Genomic DNA, 22,951 nt, shown 5'->3' with positions numbered 1-22,951 from the left:
CCTTGTTGTTTGCAGATTACAAACCCCGTCATCCTTGGTTGGCAATTCAGTAATGAACAGTAGTATTTCCAGTCGTGCTGGCTATAATAAATAAAACGTCAAACTCTGTTAAATATAATAAATATCCGTGATGTCTTGAGCTCCGCTCGCAGAGCCAATCAGCGCCGCTCTGGCCGAACACGTCACGAACAGCCATGGTGGCCATGAGCGCTTTGCGGGCGGCTGCTGCTTTCACAGCCCGATTAAATCCCTTAAATCGGGCAAACCAAGCTGCACATCTCCTTTCCAGGGCAGTAGTGCGCTCGGATCAAGGTAAAAGCACATATTTTCCCTGAGACGTGTTCATGTTTTCACTGTAGAGGGCTTATTGTTTGCAGTGACCTTGTCCTTACAATGTTCGTGCTAAGCTAGCTAACTAGCTAACCTAGGTAATAACTGTTTGGCTTGTAGCGAGTAATTTAGCTTTCCTGATGGCTCGTGCAGGTAAAATATTTTATTAACTAAGACGTATAACTGTACTACTTATCTGCTATTTAATAACATATACAGTTGGCAACATGTTGAGCTCAACACACTAACTAGCCTTTCAAATCAAATATTGGTCAGTCAGTGTTTTGGTGCCACTATGCTGACTTACCTAGCTTACCTACCTTAACGTATGACCTTACTTTTTTCTGTCCACTTTTCACCTTACCAACAAAACAGGAGCACATCTATGTATCCGTTGGGCTCTGTAGTGCTGATTTTTTTAACAATTTGTTAATTCCATATTAACATATGTATAACAATACATTCTTTAGATAGTTCGCTAACTTCTTAGTTAGCTAGCTAAGTATAAGGTTCCTATCAGATTCAGCACACTAGCCCTGCAAACTCCGTGCTGTTCAGTCAAAATGTTTTGGGGCATCTGAGCTAACTTCACTTCTGAGTCTGACCTTCCCTTCTTTTGCATTCTTTCATTTTAACAGTAGTTCAAAATGCAGACCTTATCAACCACAGATGTTATCAACCACTAATTCAGTCTTGTGGTCCCTTTTTATTAGTGGCTTTTAATAGTTTTGTGCCTCATTCCTGTGCTTTTATTTTTAAGATTTTTTCACACTTTACCTATCGTTGTGTCTTATTCTCACCTGTTATTTATGCAGAAAGCAGGGGAGTTTGTGTTTTATCTGAACATGCTCTTCTTGCAGTTGCTGTTCGCTATGGAAGCCATGGAAAGAAAATGTTTATCATCAAGCCTACTGACTTCTACGACAGAAGGTTTCTCCATTTGCTGGTACGTCTAAGAAATAATTTTTTAGATGTCATCCAAACGTTTTACATTTTGGACCTGTTGGAAGATTTTAGTTCATGCCAGAAAAGAGCATGTAAATACTGGGCAACATTTGTTTACCCAGTTTCTCTGTATCTCTCTTCTTTCTACACCAGAAATATTACATACTGCTCACTGGGATCCCTGTTGCTGCATTTGTGACATTTGTGAATGTTTTCATTGGTAGGTATTTTCCACACACTGTCAATTACACATGCTTTATTTTACAGACATCTTTTGTCAAAGCTTTTGCATAAATTAAACAGTAATGTATTGGCCATTTGAAGGTTTTGGCATTACATTTTCAGTGCTTTTTTCATTTAAGTATATAATTTAAAGACAATGTAATTATATACTAGGGGTGCGGGAAAAATCGATTCTTGGATGCATCACGATGCGGACATGGACCATTCTGAATTGATTCACAAATGTCAATCTAAATCGTAATCGAATCGAATCGTGAGGTGCCTAGAGATTCCCACCCCTGTTATATACTATATAATATGTCAATTAAACAAAATATTTGGTCTTTTAGGTGAGGCTGAGTTGGCTGAAATCCCAGAGGGCTATGAGCCTGAATATTGGGAGTACTACAAGGTAAACTTTTCTAAATATTGTATATCATAATATGATGGTGAACAAAATCCAAACATACACAATTTGCTTCTAAAAGTAAAAAATAAAGGAGTCTCCCTTGTCAAGTCCAAATGTTTAGACATTAAAGGTAAAGGGATTATAACTGAATGCACTTGCTTTATGTTTATGGACATCTCAATTGATTTTATCCCAGCATCCCATTACTAGATGGATTGCTCGTAACATCTATGACAGCCCAGTGAAGGACTATGAGAAAATGATGGCCCTTATTCAAATTGAGGCCGAGAAGGCTCAAATGAGGTAAGCTGTTACTGATCAGAGGTTACCTGTAGTATTTTATATTTGTGCACATGGCCGAACACCTAATTGTGTTATGTTTATGATAATAGCAAAATGGGCTTTTCTCTGTCATGATTGTCTGGGCCAGGCTACCATTAATAGTTGGTCTTAGTTTTATTTGTACTGGAAGCTGCATATAAAGTTGATTATGAATTGTGCACCACCTAGTGGCTTTAAAGTATATGTTGAAATAATCTAAAATTGTCCTGAAACTGTATAAGTATACTAAGTTGTCAAGTTTGACCTACAGTCGTATTTAAAAGTTTGGACGCACCTGGTCAGACAACACATTCTGTTGATTTTCTAAGTGAAAATAAGTGAACACATCTTCTACAGAGAACACATTTCTGCACATTCTAATGCACAGTAACTGGGGGGGGGAAATGAAACATAAAATATGCCCTGTGGAAAAAGTTATGGCACAATTTATGTATAAATAAATAAAAAAAAAATAGATAAATAGAAATAGTGCACAAACATTTGCAGAGAAGTGCCATATTTAAGTTTGTTTCCTCTAGAGGATGTATTAACTTATTCTCACTTAGAAAGTTAATGCATACAACCCTGTTTCCAAAAAACATGGGAAGCTTTGCAAAATGTTAAAAACAAAACAATCTCAAAAGTCTTCTCATACCTTTGTGTTTTATGACTTGTAATGATTGATTATATTATGTCAACATAAGACATTGTGTAGTAATCATATTCAGATCATATATAAAACACAACCTCATTTACAAAAGTTGGGATACAAAATGTAAATAAAAACAAAATGCAGAATCATGTGCAAATAGTATAAACACTACTGAATTGAAAACAGTACAAGGACAACATCAAATGTTGAAACTGAAAAATTTAATTATTTTTTGAAAAATATATGCTCTTCTTGAATTTGATGCATGCAGTACGTATCAACAAAGTTGGAAAAGCTGCATGTTTATCACTGTGTTGCATCACCCCTTCTTTCAAACACTTCAGAAGCGTTCGGGAACTGAGGAGACCAACTGCTGTAGTTCTGAAAATGAAATGTTTTCCCATTCTTGGTTGATAGAGGATTTCAGCTGCTTAACAGTTGATTTTTTTTTTCCTCTCATTTCATAATGTGCCAAATGTTTTCAGTGCATGACAGGTTTGGACTGCAGACAGGACAGTTTAGCACCCAGACTCTTTTACTATGGAGCCATGCTGTTGTAATACATGCAGGATGTGGTTTAGCATTGTTTTGCTGACGTCCCTGAAAAAGACAGTCATCTGGATGGCAGCATATGTTGCTCCAAAACCTAAATATTGCATTCAGCATTAATGGTGCCTTTACAAATGAGCCAATCACCCATGCCTTGTGCACTATTGCACCCCCCAGTGCACAGGCATTTTTTTAACTGTGCACTGATAACAAGTCGGATGGTCCCTCTTCTCTTTAGCCTGGAGGATGTGGCGTCCGTGATTTACAAAAAGAATTTCAAAATTTGATTTGTCAGACCACAGGACACTTTTCTGCTTTGTCTCAGTCCATCCTAAATGAACTCAGGCCCAGAGAAGGTGGCGTTGTTTCTGTATCCTGTTTACGTGGTTACTTCATTTCATGCTAGAGGTTTAGCTAGAATTTGAGGATGCAGTGACAAAGTCACTGTGGTTTTTGGAAGTGTTCCAGAGCCCATGCTGTTATTTCCACTACAGAATTGTCTGTTTTTAATGCAGTGCCATCTGAGAGCCTGAAGATCACAGCCAGCCAATATTGGTTTTTGGCCTTGTCCTTGCAAACAGAGATTATCTAAATTTTTTAACGATATTATGTTCTGTAAATTATGAAATTCCCAAGTTCTTTGCTCTTTTCTGTTGAGAAACATTGTTTTTGAATTGTTGCACTATTTGCCTGAGTAGTCTTTCACAGAGTGGTGAACCCCTCCCCATCTTTACTTATGAAAGACTCTCTGGGATGCTCTTTTTATACCCAATCGTGTTACTGACCTGTTGCCAGTTAACCTAAGTAGTTGTGAGATGTTCCAACAGGTGTTTGTTTTTTTTTTTTATTATTTTCACTAGTCTTTTGTTGCCCTCGTCCAAACTTTTTTGAAATATATGGCTGGCATCAAATTCAAAATGGGTTTATATTTTTCAAAAAACAATAAAAATTCTCAGTTTCAGCATTTGATATGTTACCTTGGTACTGTTTTCAGTTAAATATAGTGTTAAAATGATTTGCGCACAATTCTGCATTGTTTTTATTCACGTTTTTCACAGCATCCCGACTAGAAATAGGATTACTGAGCTTCAGATAAGACACAATGATTATGGTATGACATTATAAGACAGCCAGTAAAAGTTTGAACACATAAATGTGTGATAAGACTTCTAAGTTTGTGCTTTTGATTAGTAGATTTCTCTCTTGTGTGGTATGGATTCACACTCTCAGCAGTGCAGTGACATTGACGTGGTGGTGTGTTAGTGTGTGTTGCACTGGTATGAGTGGATCAGACACAGCAGTGCCGCTGGTGTTTTAAAACGCATTCCTTTAGTCCTTCATCAGTGGTCACAGGACACTGCCCACAGGACACTGTTGTCCAGGTATTTTTGATTGGTGGATAATTCTCAGTCCTGCAGTACCACTGAGGTGTTTAAAAACTCCAGCAGCACTGCTGTATCTGATCCACTCAGACCAGCACAACACACACTAACACACCACCACCACATCAGTGTCACTGAAGAGCTGACAATGATCCACCACCCAAATAATACATGCTCTGAGGTGGTCCTGTGGGGGTTCAGACCATTGAAGAACGGGGTGAAAGGGGGCTAAATAAGTATGCAGAGAAACAGATGGTCTATATTCTGCAACTGTAGAATTACAGAGTGCTCCTATATGGTAAGTGGAGCTGATGAAATAGACAGCAGACACAAGGAGGTGTACTTGAAGAAGTGGCTGGTCGGTATATATTGTTATAATTTTGAACGGCAGCTGGTGTTGTGTTCTCATAAGTCACTTTTTATAACAGCACTATAAATATAGGAAAATGAATAAATAAAAATGTTTTTGTAATTCTAGTCTATCAGATGCAGGACTGAGTGCTTAAAGCCTGCTAATGTCAAATAATAACATTAACATTTCATATATCATTCCTTTAATAGACAAAAACAACTCGAGGTCCGGAAACACATGAGAGAAAAAGGAGATGGGCCTTGGTTCCATGTTGAGACGCTTGACAAGAGTCTGATCGACCAGGGTCACAAGGCAACACCTGATGATTAACGCTGGTACCTATCACCTGGGACCTGTGAAAAAATATTATCATTATACAATGTATAATGCGTATTGATATTTGTGCAAATATTTGTGTTTTTTGCCAGTGGCAGCAATAAAGTGTAATACTACTATAATCTTGGTGGTTTTATTGAAACTGTCTCACTCATTATTATCTGAATGCAGAATCAGGAAAGCATGAGTATCAGTATTGGACTCTAGCAAATGATTTATAGCTTGACAATCAAAACACCCAGGCAGCACTTATCATTCCTGGAATTATGGCAATGGAGACAATGGAATCACATTACAGATTGCAAGCATAAAAAGTGTTGCAGTAAAATTACATAACACACACAAATCTTTTATTGCACAGTTAAACAGTAAGGAAAGTTGGCTTTACAACAGTTGGTGTTTGTGTTTATTCTTAGTGGAAAGGGAAGAATTTTAGAGAGAGAAATTGATTGAACTATTGCCTCTGTGTAAGAGTGCAAGAAATGAAATCAATCAGTTATGTATGTTACAGTGTTACTATTAGGCCATGCAAATATTTAACAGGTCTAAAACCACAATATGCCAGCAAGTGCATCTATACTATGTGTGTTTCTGTAATGCAGGTCGAATGCTTTCTGTGATAAAACATAGATATAGCTATATACATTCCTTGATTTAAACAGTGCCTGTACAACTATATTGAGGCTCCTTGGACCTCACATTTCAGCTTCTTATAATGAGTTATTGATAAACTGGGTAAATGCACATGTATTCACAGTGTTTTGACACACCTAAATTACCTCTAAACAGCTCTCTTCTGTATAACTATATATAGTATGTAGTTAACATAGTCATATGCAAAACTTTGGGTGCCCTTTCAAATTATGATTTGTTGATTTACTAAGTAAAAATGACAGAGAACTGCATATTTTAATGCACAATTATTATTAGTTGTTTATTTGCTGAATTGAAAATATTGGGGGAGAAAAAAAACAAAGTGTGGCCTTTGCAAAAGTAATACCATATTTTATAATTCCTGTAACGTTTGAAGCAAATAAATGGAAATAGTGCACTAAAATTTGCAGGAAAAAATACTGTATTTAAGTTCGTTCCCTGAAGAGAATGTGTTTGGTGTCCATTTGAGCTTCTCTCATTATTCTACTACTTCATGGAAATTAGCATGGTTCCGCTTCATGACAAAATGTGAAATAATCCAAGTTGATTACTTTTTATAGCCACTGTATATTTTTTTAAATAATACATATTGCAATTTCTCTCAATCGCTTAGTTGCTCTTCAAAATAGTGCCTCAAAACTCCATAACATCAATGCAGTTACCCAGGACACTATTTCATTTCTCATTGTGTTCGCACATGCTAAAGCACATTTTGCTAAATATTGTGATGCTAGCGAAGAAGATGCAGGAAGTCTATTGAACTGACCGCAAGGGAGAACTACCATTTAGCACCAACCAGGGTTAGACGCTTGACTCACCAATTACCCCACAACCCAGCACAGAGTAGCACATACTTTGCATAGACACATCTCATTAAGCTAACACCTCCTGAGAGCCTCCGTGTGTGGCCGCTTTGCATGGCCATGCCTCCCGTACTCCCATGGCAGCGTGAGTCAGTGGCAGCATTCCACAATATTAAACACACTTGTCACATTTATTCTTATTTGACTATGAAATGTCAGGTATAAACTGTTATCTCTTTAATTGGCTGTGAACATTTCACACTCACATTGACACAATTGATCATTACTTAAATGCTTGCATGCAAAATACTGTTTACAACAAGCAGTGGGTTTGAACAAAAGGTGTAAATACCCGGCCGTGCCAAAGGACAAGCTGTCCAAGCATGTATGAGACACATTGAAGGGTACAGCCTCAGCTAAACCAGCCTTCTGTGATGTTGATTATACAGAGCTCTGTACAACAGACATCACAGTTCTACACTTTACTGTATCTCTGCATGTCGAACATCAATTCGAGTTCCCACCACCCTATGCACCCTCCCTCTTCTCAGCAACACTGTAAGATCTCCAGCTCAATTACATGTCTTTATTCGAACCTATTGGTGTAAGTTTATCATGACTGAAAATTGAAAAGGGGGCTTTGACATGTAAAAAAGCAAGATATTAGGTGTTGTGTGCACAATTAGCATTGGAATGTACACGCTGCATGGGAAAATACAGCAAAAAAGTGACATAGGTCTCTATATCCATATAGTTCCATGACTGGCCTGACTTTGTTTTATTTTGTCCTTGTGTCATTTATGAATACTGTAAAAAAAACAATATGTTTTCCTTCACATTTTTGTGTATGGATCAGTCTTTTGTTACTGTCAGCAACACTATGTAGCTAATCTAGTTCTGATGCAGTCATTTAGCATTTACTGAACCAGTGTTTACACAATGATCTAAGAGGGCTCTCCATTTGTGGTGGCAGTGCTGAAGTGATTGACAGCGTGTGTTGTAATGTGGCTAATGTGTTGAGTGTTTTAGGTTGTTTTGCACAGGTGGTACAGTGTCATGAGACACGCTTTTACTGTTTAGGGAATTGCGCTTAAATTGTTGAGCTTGTTGAGTTAAAACTGGTAGATCTGAGGATATTAATTATGTTTTTTGCCTGTACTTGATGAGAAAAAAGAGATTTCCAATGTCATTCAGTATAACAAAAAGGGTGAAAATGGTGCGGGACAGAAAGTCGATTTGAACATGTTTACAAATGATAGTAGAAATGTTCACGAATAACAGTAGATCCGCACTACCCATTCAGTGTAAAATTAATTATGAATATATGAATTACATGAACACAACACACAGTGTACCATTGCTTTCACAAATCATACTGTAATCTTAAAAACAAAAGCTAGATAACAATGAACATGTACATATCTAAACATATTGAGCATCTTATATATAAAATAGAGACTACTACACCTATTTCATATAACATACATTACTATAAAATAGACAGATATCCATGCGTATTTAAATGTACATTTTTAACATGCCTTATTTAAAGATTGATCATCATGCCTATGTAAGTATGTAAACATACATACACACCCTATATAGTCAAAAGTATGTGGACACCCCTTCGAATTATTGACTTCAGGTGTTTCAGCCACACTCGTTGCTAACATATGGGTATAATTAAGCACATAGCCATGCAATCACTGGCAGTAGAATGGGTTGTACTGAAGAGCTCAATGACTTTAAACATGGCACTATCATAGGATGCCACCTTTGCCACAAATCAGTGTGTAAAATTTCTGTCCTGCTAGATCTGCCATGGTCAACTGTAGGTGCTATTATTATTAAATGGAAATGGCTAGGAGCAACAACAGCACAGTCACAAAGCAGTAGATCCTCTGTTGAATCACTCATTACAGTGTTACTCTGGAAGAAACATCAGCACATGAACTGTGCGTCTGGAGCTTAATGAAATGGGTTTCCATGGCTGAGCAGCTGCACACAAGCCTAAGATCAAAATGCATAATGCCAGGTGTCGGGGGGAGTGGTGTAAAGCATGCCACCATTGGATTCTGGAGTAGTGGAAACGTGTTCTCTGGAGTGATGAATGACACTTCACTATCTGCCAATCTGATGGACCAGTCTGGGTTTGCCAGATGTCAGGAGATCGCTACCTATCAGAATGCATAGTGTCAACAGTAAATAATGGTCTGGGGCTGTTTACCAGGGTTTGCGCTACCCTGACGATTTCATTTCTGGTCTATGCTGGTCGACCAGCATATCAGCGTCAGAACACAACGCATGCTGGGTTTAGTGGTGATCAGCTTATCAGCTTCCATTGCTGCTGACCAGCGTACCAGCATCCACAAGACAACTGGTGACCAGCAATGCTGGCCTATGCTGGTTTTTCTAGCAGGGTAGGCCCCTTAGTTCCAGTGAAGCATAACATTAGTGCTACAGCATACAAAAAATTTTAGACAATTATATGCTTCTAACTTTGTGGCAACAGTTTGGGGAAAGCTCTGTCCTGTTCCAAGCATGTCGGTGCCCCTGTGCACAAAAATGAGTTCCATTAAGATATGGTTTGATGAGTTGTGGAGGAACTCAAGTGTTCTGCACAGAGCCTGGACCTCAACCCCACTGAACAGCTTTGGAATGAATTGTGAGCCAGGCTTTTTCGTACAACCTCAGTGTCAGACCTCACAAATGCTCTTCTCACTGAATGGGCACAAACCCCCCCCCCACACTGTAAAATATTGTAGAAAGCCTTCCCTGAAAAGTGGAGGCTGTTATAGCTGCAAAGGGGTGGATACTCCATGTGAGATGTCCAACAAGCTCATGTGGGTGCGATGTATAGGTGTCCACACACTTTTGGCCATGTAGTGTACGTTAGCATGTTGTCCAATACGCTCGCTCACGCACAGCCCTCCGTCGTTACAGTGGCCAGTAGAAAAGCGCGTTCGCCCTAAACGTATTTACATAAATTTAGGATTCCACCAATCGGAGCTTGAGGAAACCCTGATACAAATATTGGCTCCTTTCTCAAAAAGACCATTCCCCCCTCCCACCCCCCAATGTTTTCGTCGTCATATCCCCCTGATCCTGAGGGGGAATGTCTCCTCTGTGTGATTTAAAAATAACACCCTCATCTCTCCTTCTCACTGACACTCAGTGACACTGTGGAGCAGCAGGAATGCAAAGATGGCTACAGACTTGGGAGAGCTACTGGTCCCGTACATGCCAACTATAAGGGTGCCGAGATCTGGAGACAGGGTTTACAAGAGCGAGTGTGCTTTTTCCTACGATTCTCCAGTGAGTAATATACGTGTTTCGATGTGTTTCGTTCTACTGCGTGGATGCATGTTCAGTTATTTTTCCATTTCTCATCCTGACACGTGAGAAGCTGCGCAGCCTATTATCGTGAGATTTTGGGAATCCCGCGGCCACCGTTCTCACCCGCCTGTGTCACAGCGTGCTGAAATACCTCAGCAAACCTGAGGGCTTACACCTTAGAAAGCTTGCCCCCTTTGTTTGGAGGCGATGCGACCGTTAATCAGACAAGCCAATAAAACCAGCCCTGAAATCCGTCCGCTTTGAGGTGGAATCTGCCTCACTGTTTCTACTCACAACAGCTCATCAAACCAAAGATAATTTATGTCCTAAATAGCTCACTCACAGTCTCAATTAGAGCATTTGTCAAAGTGGAGGCTGGCAAGGATGCTGCGCTCTGTCACAAAACCTTTAGCTAGCTAATAAAAAAGATTAAACAGCTAATATGACTGTCAGACAGCCTGTGACCTGATTATAAAGGATTCCAGGTCTGAGAGTTTCTGCCAGTCAACTACAAAGATGCTCTGAACCCAAATATCTCAGTCAGTGCTCAGTCAGAAGATTGATTGTAGCTTCGTCCCAACTTTTTGGGGACGTGTTGCTTCAGTGCTGTATGTCCGTCTCTCAGCTACAACAGTTTTAAAGGTGACTCAGCTGTTTGGAGCTCATGTCAGACTATTTTTACCCCTGGCTGTTAAAGCTCGTGTGTCACCAAAGCCTATTGAGAGGTTTTTCCGAGAGTGTGGAGCTGGAATCCCTATACTGTTTTGGGTCTTGTTTTGCAAAACTAGGCTACACTCAAGCTTTGTCTCTGAGGGTTAGTGTAGGCCTAGAGGAATGTGTATAAAATAAAAGTCTCCCCATTTCTTAATGCCGATAGGTTTTAGAACAACCAGCAATGAACAAAGTTTTTTGATTTCAAAATCTCTAATATTTGTATATCCTTCTTCTTTGCTCTTAAACCTAGGCCCTACTACAGCCAACCCACTGATGGTGTTTAGTGTATAGCCAGTCTTTTAGGTTAACCAGACTATTAGACTTTTTGTCAGTTTGGTCCAAGAAATCTATCAGTGCATCCACTTTCTTAATATTCTAACCAGCTAGCTTACTGGTATAAAAACGGCAACTGGTATATCTATTAAAAAAAATAAGGCACAATATATCGTTCTTGTCCGAAAAAAGAAAAAAAAAAACCTAAGCAAAACAAACAAACAAAATGTATCTCCAGAATAGTAAATAGAACTTTAAAGGAGAAGACAAAAACATTCTTAACTTTTAATGCAAGTTAATGTTCAAATATTTTATTACAAGTAATTTTGGAGCTTTTCTATTGGTCTGTTTTTCATATTCTCATACAATATAAAGGACAGCATCTGTGTTCAAATAATGTAGAAAAATGGAGAGTCATTTTTTTCGTAACAGCAACGATATGTAACTTTTTGATATTTCTTAATGACTGTTGATTCTCTGATTTCCAAACTTAATTCTGTCATAGACAGATCTGTTGGCTCCAAGCTTTGAAATATCATGTCTGGTTTGTGTTTTATGATCTCTTGACTCTCTTTAGTTATCAGTAATGCTGGCAATATGTTTTTACTATTATTTTGTAATTGTTTTTGTGTGATTTCTGTCTCCTTTAGGAGTCTGAAGGTGGGCTGTATGTGTGTATGAACACATTCCTAGGCTTCGGAAGAGAACACGTGGAGAGACATTACCGCAAGACTGGACAGAGCGTGTACATGCACCTAAAGCGTCATGTTAAGGAGGTAAGGCAGATGGCTGGTCTTGCTTTCCTCTTTGGTTTAGTTCTTTAATAGCCTGTTTCTTGAGGAGCTTGATATGCTGACCTTTTCAGGCCATGGTAACAAAACTCAATCATGGTACGCTGCACCTGTGTATGTGCAGAAGTTAATCAGTTTAGGCATTTTAAATGTTTTAAACGTCTAAACATGAATAGAAACATTAGAGGATGAAGATGGGTTAGGAATAGTACCAGACCTCCCTGTTTCCACTGTTTTCTTGTCTAACTGAAAGTGGTAAGGGGCAAAAACTTGGGCCGACAAAACTACCTGAGTAGTAATAATTCAATCTATATTATGTAGGCATTCTTACTGTACTTACAATTTAGTTTTTTCTTCAATTGCTGGTACTAATTAAAATCAGTAGTGTTGGGTGGATATAAAACAGGAACAACAAACAAACTGAACTCCTTATAGAACTGCAGTGGAACTATATTCAGCATCTATCAGCATCAGAACTGAAGTGGGTTAGGTGCTACTCTTTTCTTTTATAGGGACATTTTGGTCTAAAATAGAACACTAAGCCTCAGAAGTGAGAGATGTAAACAACAATAAAGCAGTTCATGTGCTGAACCTAAAGAATCAGAATAAAATTAAACTCCAAAATAAAGAAACAAAATAGGAACTAGACGGTTTAAATTGAAGAATTTAAGTAGATTCCTTTTCTCACAATATATACTTCAGTTGGACTAAGTAATATGTGAAATTAATCAGAAGAGTGCAAATCTATAAATTGTGCATACATATGAAGGTTAGCAAATATCTACGTAGTGCTATATTTATATAAGTAGTCTATGTAGTATCAAACATCTAGCAAACCTAATGAAACTTTTTGTGCTTTAACATGAAAAAGATTGGCTGATGCAGCTGCTAGCACCACTGTTTATTTAACCAACTGAAATGTTGAACAAAATCTTTACATGAAGATTTTTAGGAAGATCTTGGATAAAAATAAAACAAAATCTTAACATAGAAACATCCAGTGTTGAGGAAAATCTAGAAACATTTGTAAATGTTTACAGGAGACGTTAATAGTGATATGGAAGTTTGATGGCAGTGTAAACAAAACTGCTCATACCAACATTAATTAATATTTAATACTGGAAAAAAACATAGTGTGTTGTGTTGTTATATAATATAGTGTGTTGTTTTTAGGTCATAAACATTGCTTCTTAGTACTTGAGGGACTTGATGTTAGAGTGGTGAGCCTCTCACATATAAAGTCCTATGCATAAGCTTGGGCATCCCTAATCAAATCACGTTTTGTTGATTTTCTAAGAGAAAAAAAGTTAACACATCCTCTACAGAGAGCTCTGTTCTGCCCAGTTAGTGTTTATTTGCTGAATTTAACATTTTGGGAAAAAATAAATCATAAAATGTGGCCTGTGCAAAAGTAATGGTGCATTTTTTTATTGTATCTTGAAAATGTTAAACACTAAATAAATAGAAACTGTGCACTGAAAATTTGCAGCAAAATAATATATTTAAGTTTGTTCCCTGTAAAGGATTTGTACTAATTTGCCTTAGGTGTTCAAACTTTGCATATGGCTGTATTATCATTCATTTGTAGCTTGTCAGTGAATATTTCAAATTCAGATGTAGATACTGGTGTCTAATTCATGCTCAGATAAAGTCTTTATGTTATTGTGGTGTGGTTAAGAGTAGGCCCCAACCAGTATGAAAACTGATTTCATTGCCCAAACGTTCTAATAACAGACAATATTGGCAGATATAGTTTTATAATTATATTTTGCATTTTAAATTTACAATATAATACTTTTAGTTAAAGAGTGTTTTACTGACAGGTATGATTCTGAGTTCTGAATTCAGTGTGAGCTGTCACACTGTTCCCCAAATAAACAGTCTAAATAATATAAATATTGTAACACAGGGGGTGGAGCTACTCATAATTCTTTACAGGTTTGGTTTCTGTTAATTACCTCATTAGTTCTCGTCATAAAAAGGTTTTTTGTTTGTTATAACGTCATTCTCATGTTAAAGGTTAGCTTTGAGCACTACATGTTTTTCTCTTATTCTAACCTGATGGTTCTTTCTGTTCAAATTCATCTGTTCAGTTTGTATTGCTGGTGCAATGATGCTTGTTGGGTTTGCCAGTGGCACAGCCATTTGAGGTTTCAGCTTGTTGTTAAGTGATTACGGATTTTAATTCTAGTGATGCTGCAACAAAAAAGTTGGTAATTATCAACACATTATTGACATTGTTTTTAAAACTACAGATAATCAGTTTTGGCCAGCTGACATATTGGTCAGGTTAGAAGGTCATGTGGCTTTGTGCTTTTGTACGGAGTGTGCGTGTGTCAGCAGCAATAATAATAATATTAAAAGTAACTGAATAAACTTCCACTGCTGTTATTCTTAATATCTTACTATTTCCTAATAAAGTATCTTATCAGTGATTGTAACATATGTAATTTAACAGCCTTGTCTGTATATAAAGCAACATATAGAGTGCTCCACACATTTAGTAATCAATAGCAGAAATCAGTAATTTTGTAAAAATGTAACAAAATAGCTATATTCAAAATGAAAATCTGTTAATATTAAAATATTTTATTGTTTATTGCATTTTATGTTGGTGTAACAGTCTGTATATCGCTGTTGTCGGAAGAAAACCTTGTATCTCCATTTTTGTCGTTTTTCAGTTTTTGCCATAATTTGAAAATGCCTGTTGCCCTTTACATTGTGTGTAAACTGGTTCCATTGACTTACATCTAAAGTAAAGTAGGTTTTTTTCCTTCTCCTGTAAAGTTATCATTTTGAAGATACTAGGTTTTCTTCCGACAACAGTGATGTGCTATTTGAATGGATAATATATGGTCATAATTATATATGGTCATAATTAAGAGTATATTTGTATTATATAATTTCTATTACAATATGTTGCTACTAAAAACGATTAGAGTCTTCTTACTTTTCAATCAAAAATCCAAAATAAAAGTCTGTTAACTTAAATGTTATTCTTGTAATAAATGCTGAAAAAGTCGAGCTGTCATTTCAGTAGAAATCACTTCCTGTGATTCTGCTTGACCCCATGTCAGCCATCAGTAGCCATCATTTAGCAGTGCTTTTTCCATGTCAGTATCTGTTCAGAAACAGCTGGCTACATTCCTGCAGCTCCTGAGTCTGCTGTTTTCTCATGAGGTCACTTAATTGACGAGAGTGTCAACATTTTTCCTGTCTTTTAGTGATCCTGACCACAGCAAATTTAATGATGGTCCCCACAAATAAAGCCTCGATCGAACTTTCCTTACACTAATCGCCCGCTATTACCCACAGCCAGCTTTGTATCCTGTGTTATTTAACTATTAGTGCTACTGGATTCTCTAACATTTTGGTTTATTAAGATTTTCTGTGCCCAGGAAGCCTCTACAAAAACAACTGTCTTCTGTTTGGTGTCAAAAATAATGTTGTTGTCTGCCACAGAAAGCCACAGGTGCTGCTGGAGGTGCTGTCCCGAGAAGACGGAATGGAAAAGTGTTTTTAGGTAAGACTACAGAAGAAGAGAATGGAAAAAAATACACTCTGAAAAAAGTCTAATTCACAGGGATGGATCTAAAGATTTTTTTTTAAAATAAGTGACATTTCCTCATGATCATTAACCTCAGTCCTCCCCTGTTGGGGCTAAATTTAGTGCATTTATCTTTATCTGCAGTTAGTAACCGTTCTAAATCTAAAGTGCCACATGCTCGCTCTGGCCTAATCCGCTACTGGGGAGGGTTGGTTTACAGTGGGCCGACGGGCCTGTCACTGCTCCCCCATCAGCTGCTGTGCCCTATCAACTCTCATGGCTGACACACTTCTGCCGTTGGAGGGATGATGTAGGCTGTGGGGCCAGGTGGGTTTTATTCACTCTAATGGAGCTTCAAACGATTGACACATGTCCTCCTCACTCAGTCTAGGTCTTCTTCCTTCACTCCCACACTAAAGTTCAAAAGTTCGGCTACGATTGAAATCAGTGTTCAAAAGTGTGGAGTCACTGTTTTCAATAAAATAAAACCCATCTGGTTGCAGATAAATGTAAACAAATATTCTAATACGGTCACCCTGCACAGCTTCACAGGTTTCAAACAATTTGTAGGAAATGAAGTAGGAATCTATAAAAAAGAAATTGTGAGATGTGTTCAGAATGAAGAACAGAGCTGTAGATGATTCTAACATGACTTAAAAGCCGTATAACATCGAGAATCAATTTATAACAAAGTTACAGTACAGAATGCTTTGTGCTTTAAAACTGGCTGTCAAGTCTCAGGGCAGACAGACATCTAATGTAGTGTAACTAAATTATATTGTTTATTATTGTTTATTATAATTTCCAGTTGTTCCCAAAATACTTGAAATACTGAAATATCTAAAAATAGATTTTTGTGTCTAGTTTATAATACTTAAAACTACTTTCTACAAGTTTTTACTGTAAATAAAGTAACAAAAATGACTGATGTGATTCCAGATCTTTTGAATGGTACCTTCTTGGGGGGGAAAAAAGGTTCTGTGTAGTCCCAAATAAAGTTTCCGTGACTTGTAACAATTATGGAATGCTTTTTGTTGTTATATAGAACTGTCTTTTTCAATGATTCTTTGAAGAACCACATAAAACAGGTTTTCCATCATAGTGAAGAACTGTATAACCATTCTAGAGACCTTTTATGTATTAAAAAGGTTTTTTGAGTTGTCACAGTTCTGGATATGACCAGCTTTTATTAAGGAATCCTTGAAGAGCCCCCTTTTTTAGGCGTGTAGTGTATTAATAATACTGTTATTTTACAAAGATAACTTATATAATGCACATTACAATATTGTAAACTACACACCAAAAGGTTTTGCTTAAGTAAGTGCTTTACTTAATATTTCAGTATTTTGGAAATAATAATGTTATTATGTCTGTTGTAATTTGAAGTATTCTTGATATTCTTTTTAGTATAACTTCATTCTTGATGTCAATTTAAAATGATCTGTAGCTCTGGTCATCATTCTGGACACATTTATTAATTGTTGTACAGTTTCATTAGAGCATATTAGAATAATCTGTTTATCTACAACCTAATTAGTTTTATGTCACTGAAAACATTGTTTTCACACTTTTGGCTGGTAGTATATATTCAGTGAGCTGTCACTGTGTGTAAACCTCCTTATTCAGGCTCAGAAAACCATGTACACCACCAATTATGTCTCCTTACGTGGCCCTTTGCGTATTACTGCAGGGAATGTTATGTTGGTACCGCATCTCTATACCAGTGCAGTGATCTAATCAGACTGCCCAAGCTCACACGTCATAGGACAAGAAACCGCTAAAAAGAAACCAGCTGCACTTTCCTCCAGTTCACTCAGCCATTTCCCAATTTAGTAATTCATCCTTCATTTCACCAGCCTGTGTGTACCTCCGAAGTGTACAGTACCAGTCAAACTTGTGGACACCATCTGATTTGAAATTTCATAACCCAGACTTTGGTTAAGTGACTAAAATTGTTTCTAAGGCAAATCTAAGGCCCACTTTTACCCCTACCCCTTGTTTTCAAGGGTCACCTTGTTCCTTGGAGTTACAAGGAGTAGTGGCTGAAATCTTCCCCTACGAAATGGGACAACCCTCAAATAAAAAAGAACATTACTTCATTAGCAGACTACTAGCTGCACTCTGTAGGCGACCCTGCCAGTCTGCAGCGATAGTAGAGGAGCGGTAAAGTCCAGCAACCTCACTGCTGGGCTTTAGTTAAATTTAGGACATTATATGCGTTCAAAGAGGGGGGGATACGACGCCACCCACCCTTAATTCTTTGGTGACATGAACCTGAAATCAGCTATTTGCTACCTGCTTATTCGAATTTTCCCGTTCCATCTTAAATGTTGCAGCAGTTACATTCTGGCACCTCAGGCGTTTAAGGTGGAACAGGAAATTTAGCTAGCTGCTGAGACATCAGCATACTACTAGTGATTTTTTACGCTTGTTATGAAGAAAAGGACCATAATACATTGAAACAACATTAAACTAAGATAACACAATGGTTATGGTAATTTTTTAACAGAGAAAATACATTTGTGGGTTTCTTTGTGCAGCCATCTTGCCGGATTTTCCTTTTTTACTCATAACACTCTGTTTGGAGTGTGCCTCTGAAAAACCTCCGTTTGGAGGGCCATGTAGCCCTAACACTTCACCCTACCGGTCACAAATTGAGACACCCTATCCCTATGCATGAACTTGCAAAAGGGTGGTGGGGCAAGGGGAGCAATGGGTTTGGCCCTAAGTAGTGAAGTTATTGCCAAAGTTAAATGTTTGATTGTAAAGGGGACGTGACCTATTCCAGGTATATCATTAAGAGCTTCCTCATGAAGGCAATGGCTGTTACATGTGGGTAGCTTTTTTACTTACTAGTCTTTTTACATGAATTTCTCCCATGGATTTAATTTTTAATCATAATGTAATCGTAACGTAAGAGTGTCTTGGTGTGAAGTGAACTTTGCTATTTTTTATCCCCAGTTTTTTTATTTATTCCCCTTCTGCCCAGCAGCCAACAAGGTCTCAGCTTGTTTGCATTTCAACTGTGGTGCAGAAAAAAAACTTCTAAATACTTTTGAAGTATGACTTCACAGGAGAAAGTAAAAACATTCCTAACTTTAAATGTAAGTTAATGTAACAGGATTTTATTCCAGATAATCTTGGACCACTTCTGTTGGTCCATTCAGTATGAAATGTTCACACAATTACACATCTCCTTCAGTCCTGTTGGAAAAGCATTCCAGCTGGCTCCTCATGAAGCTGCTTGAGAGAATGCCAAGAGTGTGCAAAGTGCTTTAAAGTATCTAAAACAGAAGATAGCTTTGATATGCATAATTCCATGTGTTTTATTTCATAGTTTCATATCACTGTTCACTGTTTTTGTAAAATATGGAACATAGTGAAACTAAGGGAAAGCATTCTATGAGTAGGGGTTTTGATTGCCACAGTATGTCTCTACATCTCTTTGAGCTTGTAGTCATAAAATATGCTTGTGTGAGTGTTTGTAATTTTCACTGTGATCTAAATCTGGCACCATGCAGTTGTGATTTATTCTGAGCATTTTCAAATACATCTGTCTTGGTGTTAAAGTGGAGCTCAGCACTCTAAGCCTGTATAGTAGTGTAGTTTGTAGTATATTGATATTCATAGAGCTCTGCCTTCTTCTGTTGTTCCTGTACAAGACTATGGATATGATTTGTCCACTGTAAAGATTTAAAGGCAATGACACTGTCATATATCTGTCTGATTATCTCTTATATCTCCTTTTTTTAAGATTTAGAACTTAACCGTGATTTTAACGGGGATGATTATGAATATGAAGATGAAGCCAAGCTTGTCATATTCCCAGACCACTTTGAGATTCCTTTACCAAATATTGAGGAGTTGCCTGCACTGGTCAGTGAGAGTGTGTGAGCATGCCCTGTGTGTGTGCACTGCATGCCAAAGGTCTGACTTGGTTCTGATTTAAAACAATGCTGTAATGTTGTTTAACCCAAAGCTCTCTAGTGCAAGTATGCTTACTGACATTTTCAGATGATTCTTGACTGCCTGTTTTGTATTAGCTCATATACAGCTTCTTCTACATGAGTCTGCTGCCCATAGGAACAGTGGGGAACTTAAATGCCTTCAAGATATTTGATAATCAGTCTGTCTGAATTGTCATCATGACTGCTGGATTTCATGAATGCTGTATAGCTGCTTGAGAATGTCTTTACACTCCAGTTAAAGTATAGAAACTATAGAGCTTTGGATCAAAACACATTACAGTATCAGTACACAGTGCACCGTCTATCTGTCATTGTATGAACTTTACTTTCTCATGTACTTAGCTACTCTCTCATGCATACCCATAGTTCTCACTCCACGTTGATGATGTCTTAAAAAGCTTAGTGGAACATTTGGGGTTTCTAGTACACGTACAGTACTGTGCAAAAGTCAGTTATACATTTTTTAGATATAAGATAATCCACTTGTACAAGGAAGGGGAAAGTCAAAGGAAAAGGTAAAAAAAGCAGGCGTTTAAAAAACTGGATTTAAAAATGCTGAAAAGATATAATAATAATAATAATAATAATAATAATAATAATAATACTAATACTACTACTACTACTACTACTAATAATAATAATAATAATAATAATAATCTTCATTTATATAGCACTTTTCACGCCGGTGGCAGCTCAAAGTGCTTTGCAGACAGGTGAAATGCTAAGTTAAAGAGATACGTTTTTAGATGCTTCTTAAAAGTGTGCACTGTGCTTGTCTGTCTAATAAAAGATGGAATTGAGTTCCGCAGTTTAGAAGCATAATAACTGAAAGAGGCCTCTTCATGTTTTTTGTATTTAACAGAAGGTATCTGCAGAAGGCCACTATCTGCGGACCTAAGATCACTTGCTGGAACATAAACAGACAGACACTCTGTGATGTAAGCAGGTGCTTTAAGGTCATTTAGAGCCTTAAAACTAGTAGCTGAACTTTAAAATCTATACCGAACAATATAGGCAGCCAGTGCAGTTCTTTTAAAACGGGAGTGATGTGATCTCTCTTTTTGTTTTTCGCGCTGCTGCATTTTGTATGAGTTGTAAGGGATGTATAGTTTTCTTAGGAAGTCCAGTAAGAAGAGCATTACAGTAATCAACTCTGCTTGTAGCAAATTCATGAACAAGTTTCTCTGTTTCGCTCTGAGATAGAAAAGGCCAAACTTTAACAATATTTCTCAAATGATAAAAAGCTACTTTAGTAACTGTGTTTACATGTGGGATAAAACAGAGCCCAGGTTTTGTACTTCAGGTTTAATATATGAAGCTAAAGAACCAAGTTTCTCATAAAGCAGCTTTCTCTGAGTTTTTATATATAGAAGACTGATCTCCTAACAACCATGCAATATCTCGTTGGCCACCAAAACTGTTTGAGAGCTCCACCTGAAAAAATCCACAAGCGCTTTTGTCCATCTTTCCACTGTGAGAAGACAACTCAACTCTATGAGTCTGAAAAGATGTGTAGGTGTCAAGAAGCTGTCACTGAGGGAACGGAAATAGACAATGCTGGTGTTCTCAGAACAATGGACTGGTCAACCCAGAAGCTGTAAAAAAAACAAAAGGTAGACATGCTCAGTCCTGAAAACATTGATATTATATTTAATCGTTGAGGCTTCCGTGTAATTTTCTGTTAAATATAAAATAATTTTCCCACTTTTTTCCTGATGTTGAAAAATGAACAACTTGTACCTTGTGGCCATGACTGGAAATTAAATAAATGAAGGGTTGTCTCTGACTTTTGCACATTACTGTGTGACTGAATGACAAATTGTCATGATATTTCATTAGCCGCGATTCCATAAAGTGATTTTCTTTTTTGTCTTCACCCTTTTCTGTGGTTGTTGTTGGGTGTCTTTATAAATAGTAGATGGCTAGAATTACAGGGACAGAATTTGAAATGAAGTGACATCTTCAGTAACCCTGGTGCATGGCAACATCTGGGATACATAGTTTTAAAATAAATTAAACATTAAAATGGGAACTTGCAAATATACTCTACTGATAACAAGAGTGTTCCACCATTTGCAGTTATGCTTGGTATTACAGTTCATTTACACTTCCTGTTTCCTCACATTATGCAAACAAGTCCTCCTGCTTAGCCGTCCAAGGAGGCATTATGCGTCTAGTCGCTGAGTTGTGATCATTTGTAGAAAAGCACTGATTGCATTTCTCACTGAACGCACTGAGGCTGGTCAGATTGTGTTTGCGCCACACTGACGTCCAAATGCAGTGTGAGCCTGTCCACCTCCAGAGCCAGTCGGTCAGATTTGAACACATTCCAGACTGTCCAGTATGTGTGTTGCACTGTGCATGTCTTGCTCTCTGAATGCTGTATGGACATACCGTTTTCATGTTAATCTCAGGTGTAAGGGCAGTCCAGGGCTGGGTATATGCATGAAATTGGATGTTATTTTGTTAACAGCATGGTGTGCGTAATGTCTGAAACAGTATTCTGTAGTTCTGCACAGCTAGTGTTTGGTTTAACTTGGCTGCTCACGATTTAGGCATGGCTTTGAGGCTGTTTAGATGCCAATTTTTTGTGTCTGTATAACAGAGTCAAACATGTAAACTGCTATAAGCTGTCGGGTTTATGTTGGTCATATGCATATGTGCATATCTTCCCCATTTAGGTGACCATTGCTTGTGATGCTGTACTAAATGCTGGATCTGCATACAAAAAGCAAGAGTCAGATTCTTGGGAAGAGGAGCTTCAAGTGTCCAAACATGCCAGAAGTCTCAGACAACAAGAGAACGGGGTTCGAATTCCCCCCAGGTTAGTCACATGGCAGTCCAGAATCTGATTTCCTTGCTGGCACTCTGCTGATGGTGGTCGGGTGGCTCAGAAAGCCCCTTTAAGCTGATACGCTAGCTGATGATGCTGATGTTGATATTTCAGTGTATAGTGGGTTTGTGGAAATCCCTCAACTGGTACTTCTGACAATTTCATGAAGTCGTTCGTCATGTCTGGGATATGTTTTGCCCAAATGTTAGAATTTGTGCATGGTCAGTAGATAAAAACTCCAAAACTAATTACATTCTCTTCAGAGAAAAGTTCATCTTTTCTTGAGATGTGAAACCTCTCTTCTCTCCCTTCTGATTGTCTTCCTTGTGTTCCTAGTGGCTGGAAGTGTGCCAAGTGCGAAATGAGAGAGAACCTGTGGCTGAACCTGACGGATGGCTCTGTCCTCTGTGGGAAATGGTTCTTTGATGGAAGTGGAGGGAACGGGCATGCCCTCGAGCACTACAGAGAAACCAAATTCCCTCTGGCAGTCAAACTAGACACCATCACCCCAGATGGAGCAGGTTAGCGCTTCAG

General features: G+C 37.9%; 2 protein-coding genes across 8 annotated transcripts in view; both read left to right on the top strand.

Annotated features, from left to right (window-relative positions):
• Positions 1 to 155: 155 nt before the first annotated feature.
• On the top strand, positions 156 to 5,620 carry ndufb5 (NADH:ubiquinone oxidoreductase subunit B5). The gene is made up of 6 exons (XM_036570305.1): positions 156 to 312; positions 1,191 to 1,276; positions 1,429 to 1,495; positions 1,848 to 1,909; positions 2,103 to 2,209; positions 5,372 to 5,620. The coding sequence occupies exons 1-6, from the start codon at positions 195 to 197 to the stop codon at positions 5,490 to 5,492; spliced, it is 561 nt and encodes a 186-aa protein (XP_036426198.1). The 5' UTR covers positions 156 to 194; the 3' UTR covers positions 5,493 to 5,620.
• A 4,402-nt stretch (positions 5,621 to 10,022) lies between these two features.
• Positions 10,023 to 22,951, top strand: part of usp13 (ubiquitin specific peptidase 13) — a 34,229-nt gene continuing 21,300 nt past the window's right edge. For all 7 annotated transcript variants that reach the window (XM_036570297.1, XM_036570303.1, XM_036570304.1 and 4 more), the window contains exons 1-6: positions 10,023 to 10,270; positions 11,929 to 12,054; positions 15,532 to 15,592; positions 19,371 to 19,492; positions 22,266 to 22,408; positions 22,754 to 22,938. In XM_036570297.1, the coding sequence (XP_036426190.1) occupies positions 10,160 to 10,270; positions 11,929 to 12,054; positions 15,532 to 15,592; positions 19,371 to 19,492; positions 22,266 to 22,408; positions 22,754 to 22,938 (748 nt within the window). In that variant the 5' untranslated portion in view covers positions 10,023 to 10,159. The remainder of the gene's footprint in view (positions 10,271 to 11,928; positions 12,055 to 15,531; positions 15,593 to 19,370; positions 19,493 to 22,265; positions 22,409 to 22,753; positions 22,939 to 22,951) is intronic.

This window comes from Colossoma macropomum, unplaced genomic scaffold, assembly GCF_904425465.1.
Source record: "Colossoma macropomum unplaced genomic scaffold, Colossoma_macropomum, whole genome shotgun sequence".
In the NCBI taxonomy this organism is placed as follows: Eukaryota; Metazoa; Chordata; class Actinopteri; order Characiformes; family Serrasalmidae; genus Colossoma; species Colossoma macropomum.
The sequence above is the reverse complement of the archived record's forward strand: the minus strand, read 5'-3'. Positions and strand labels throughout refer to the sequence as shown.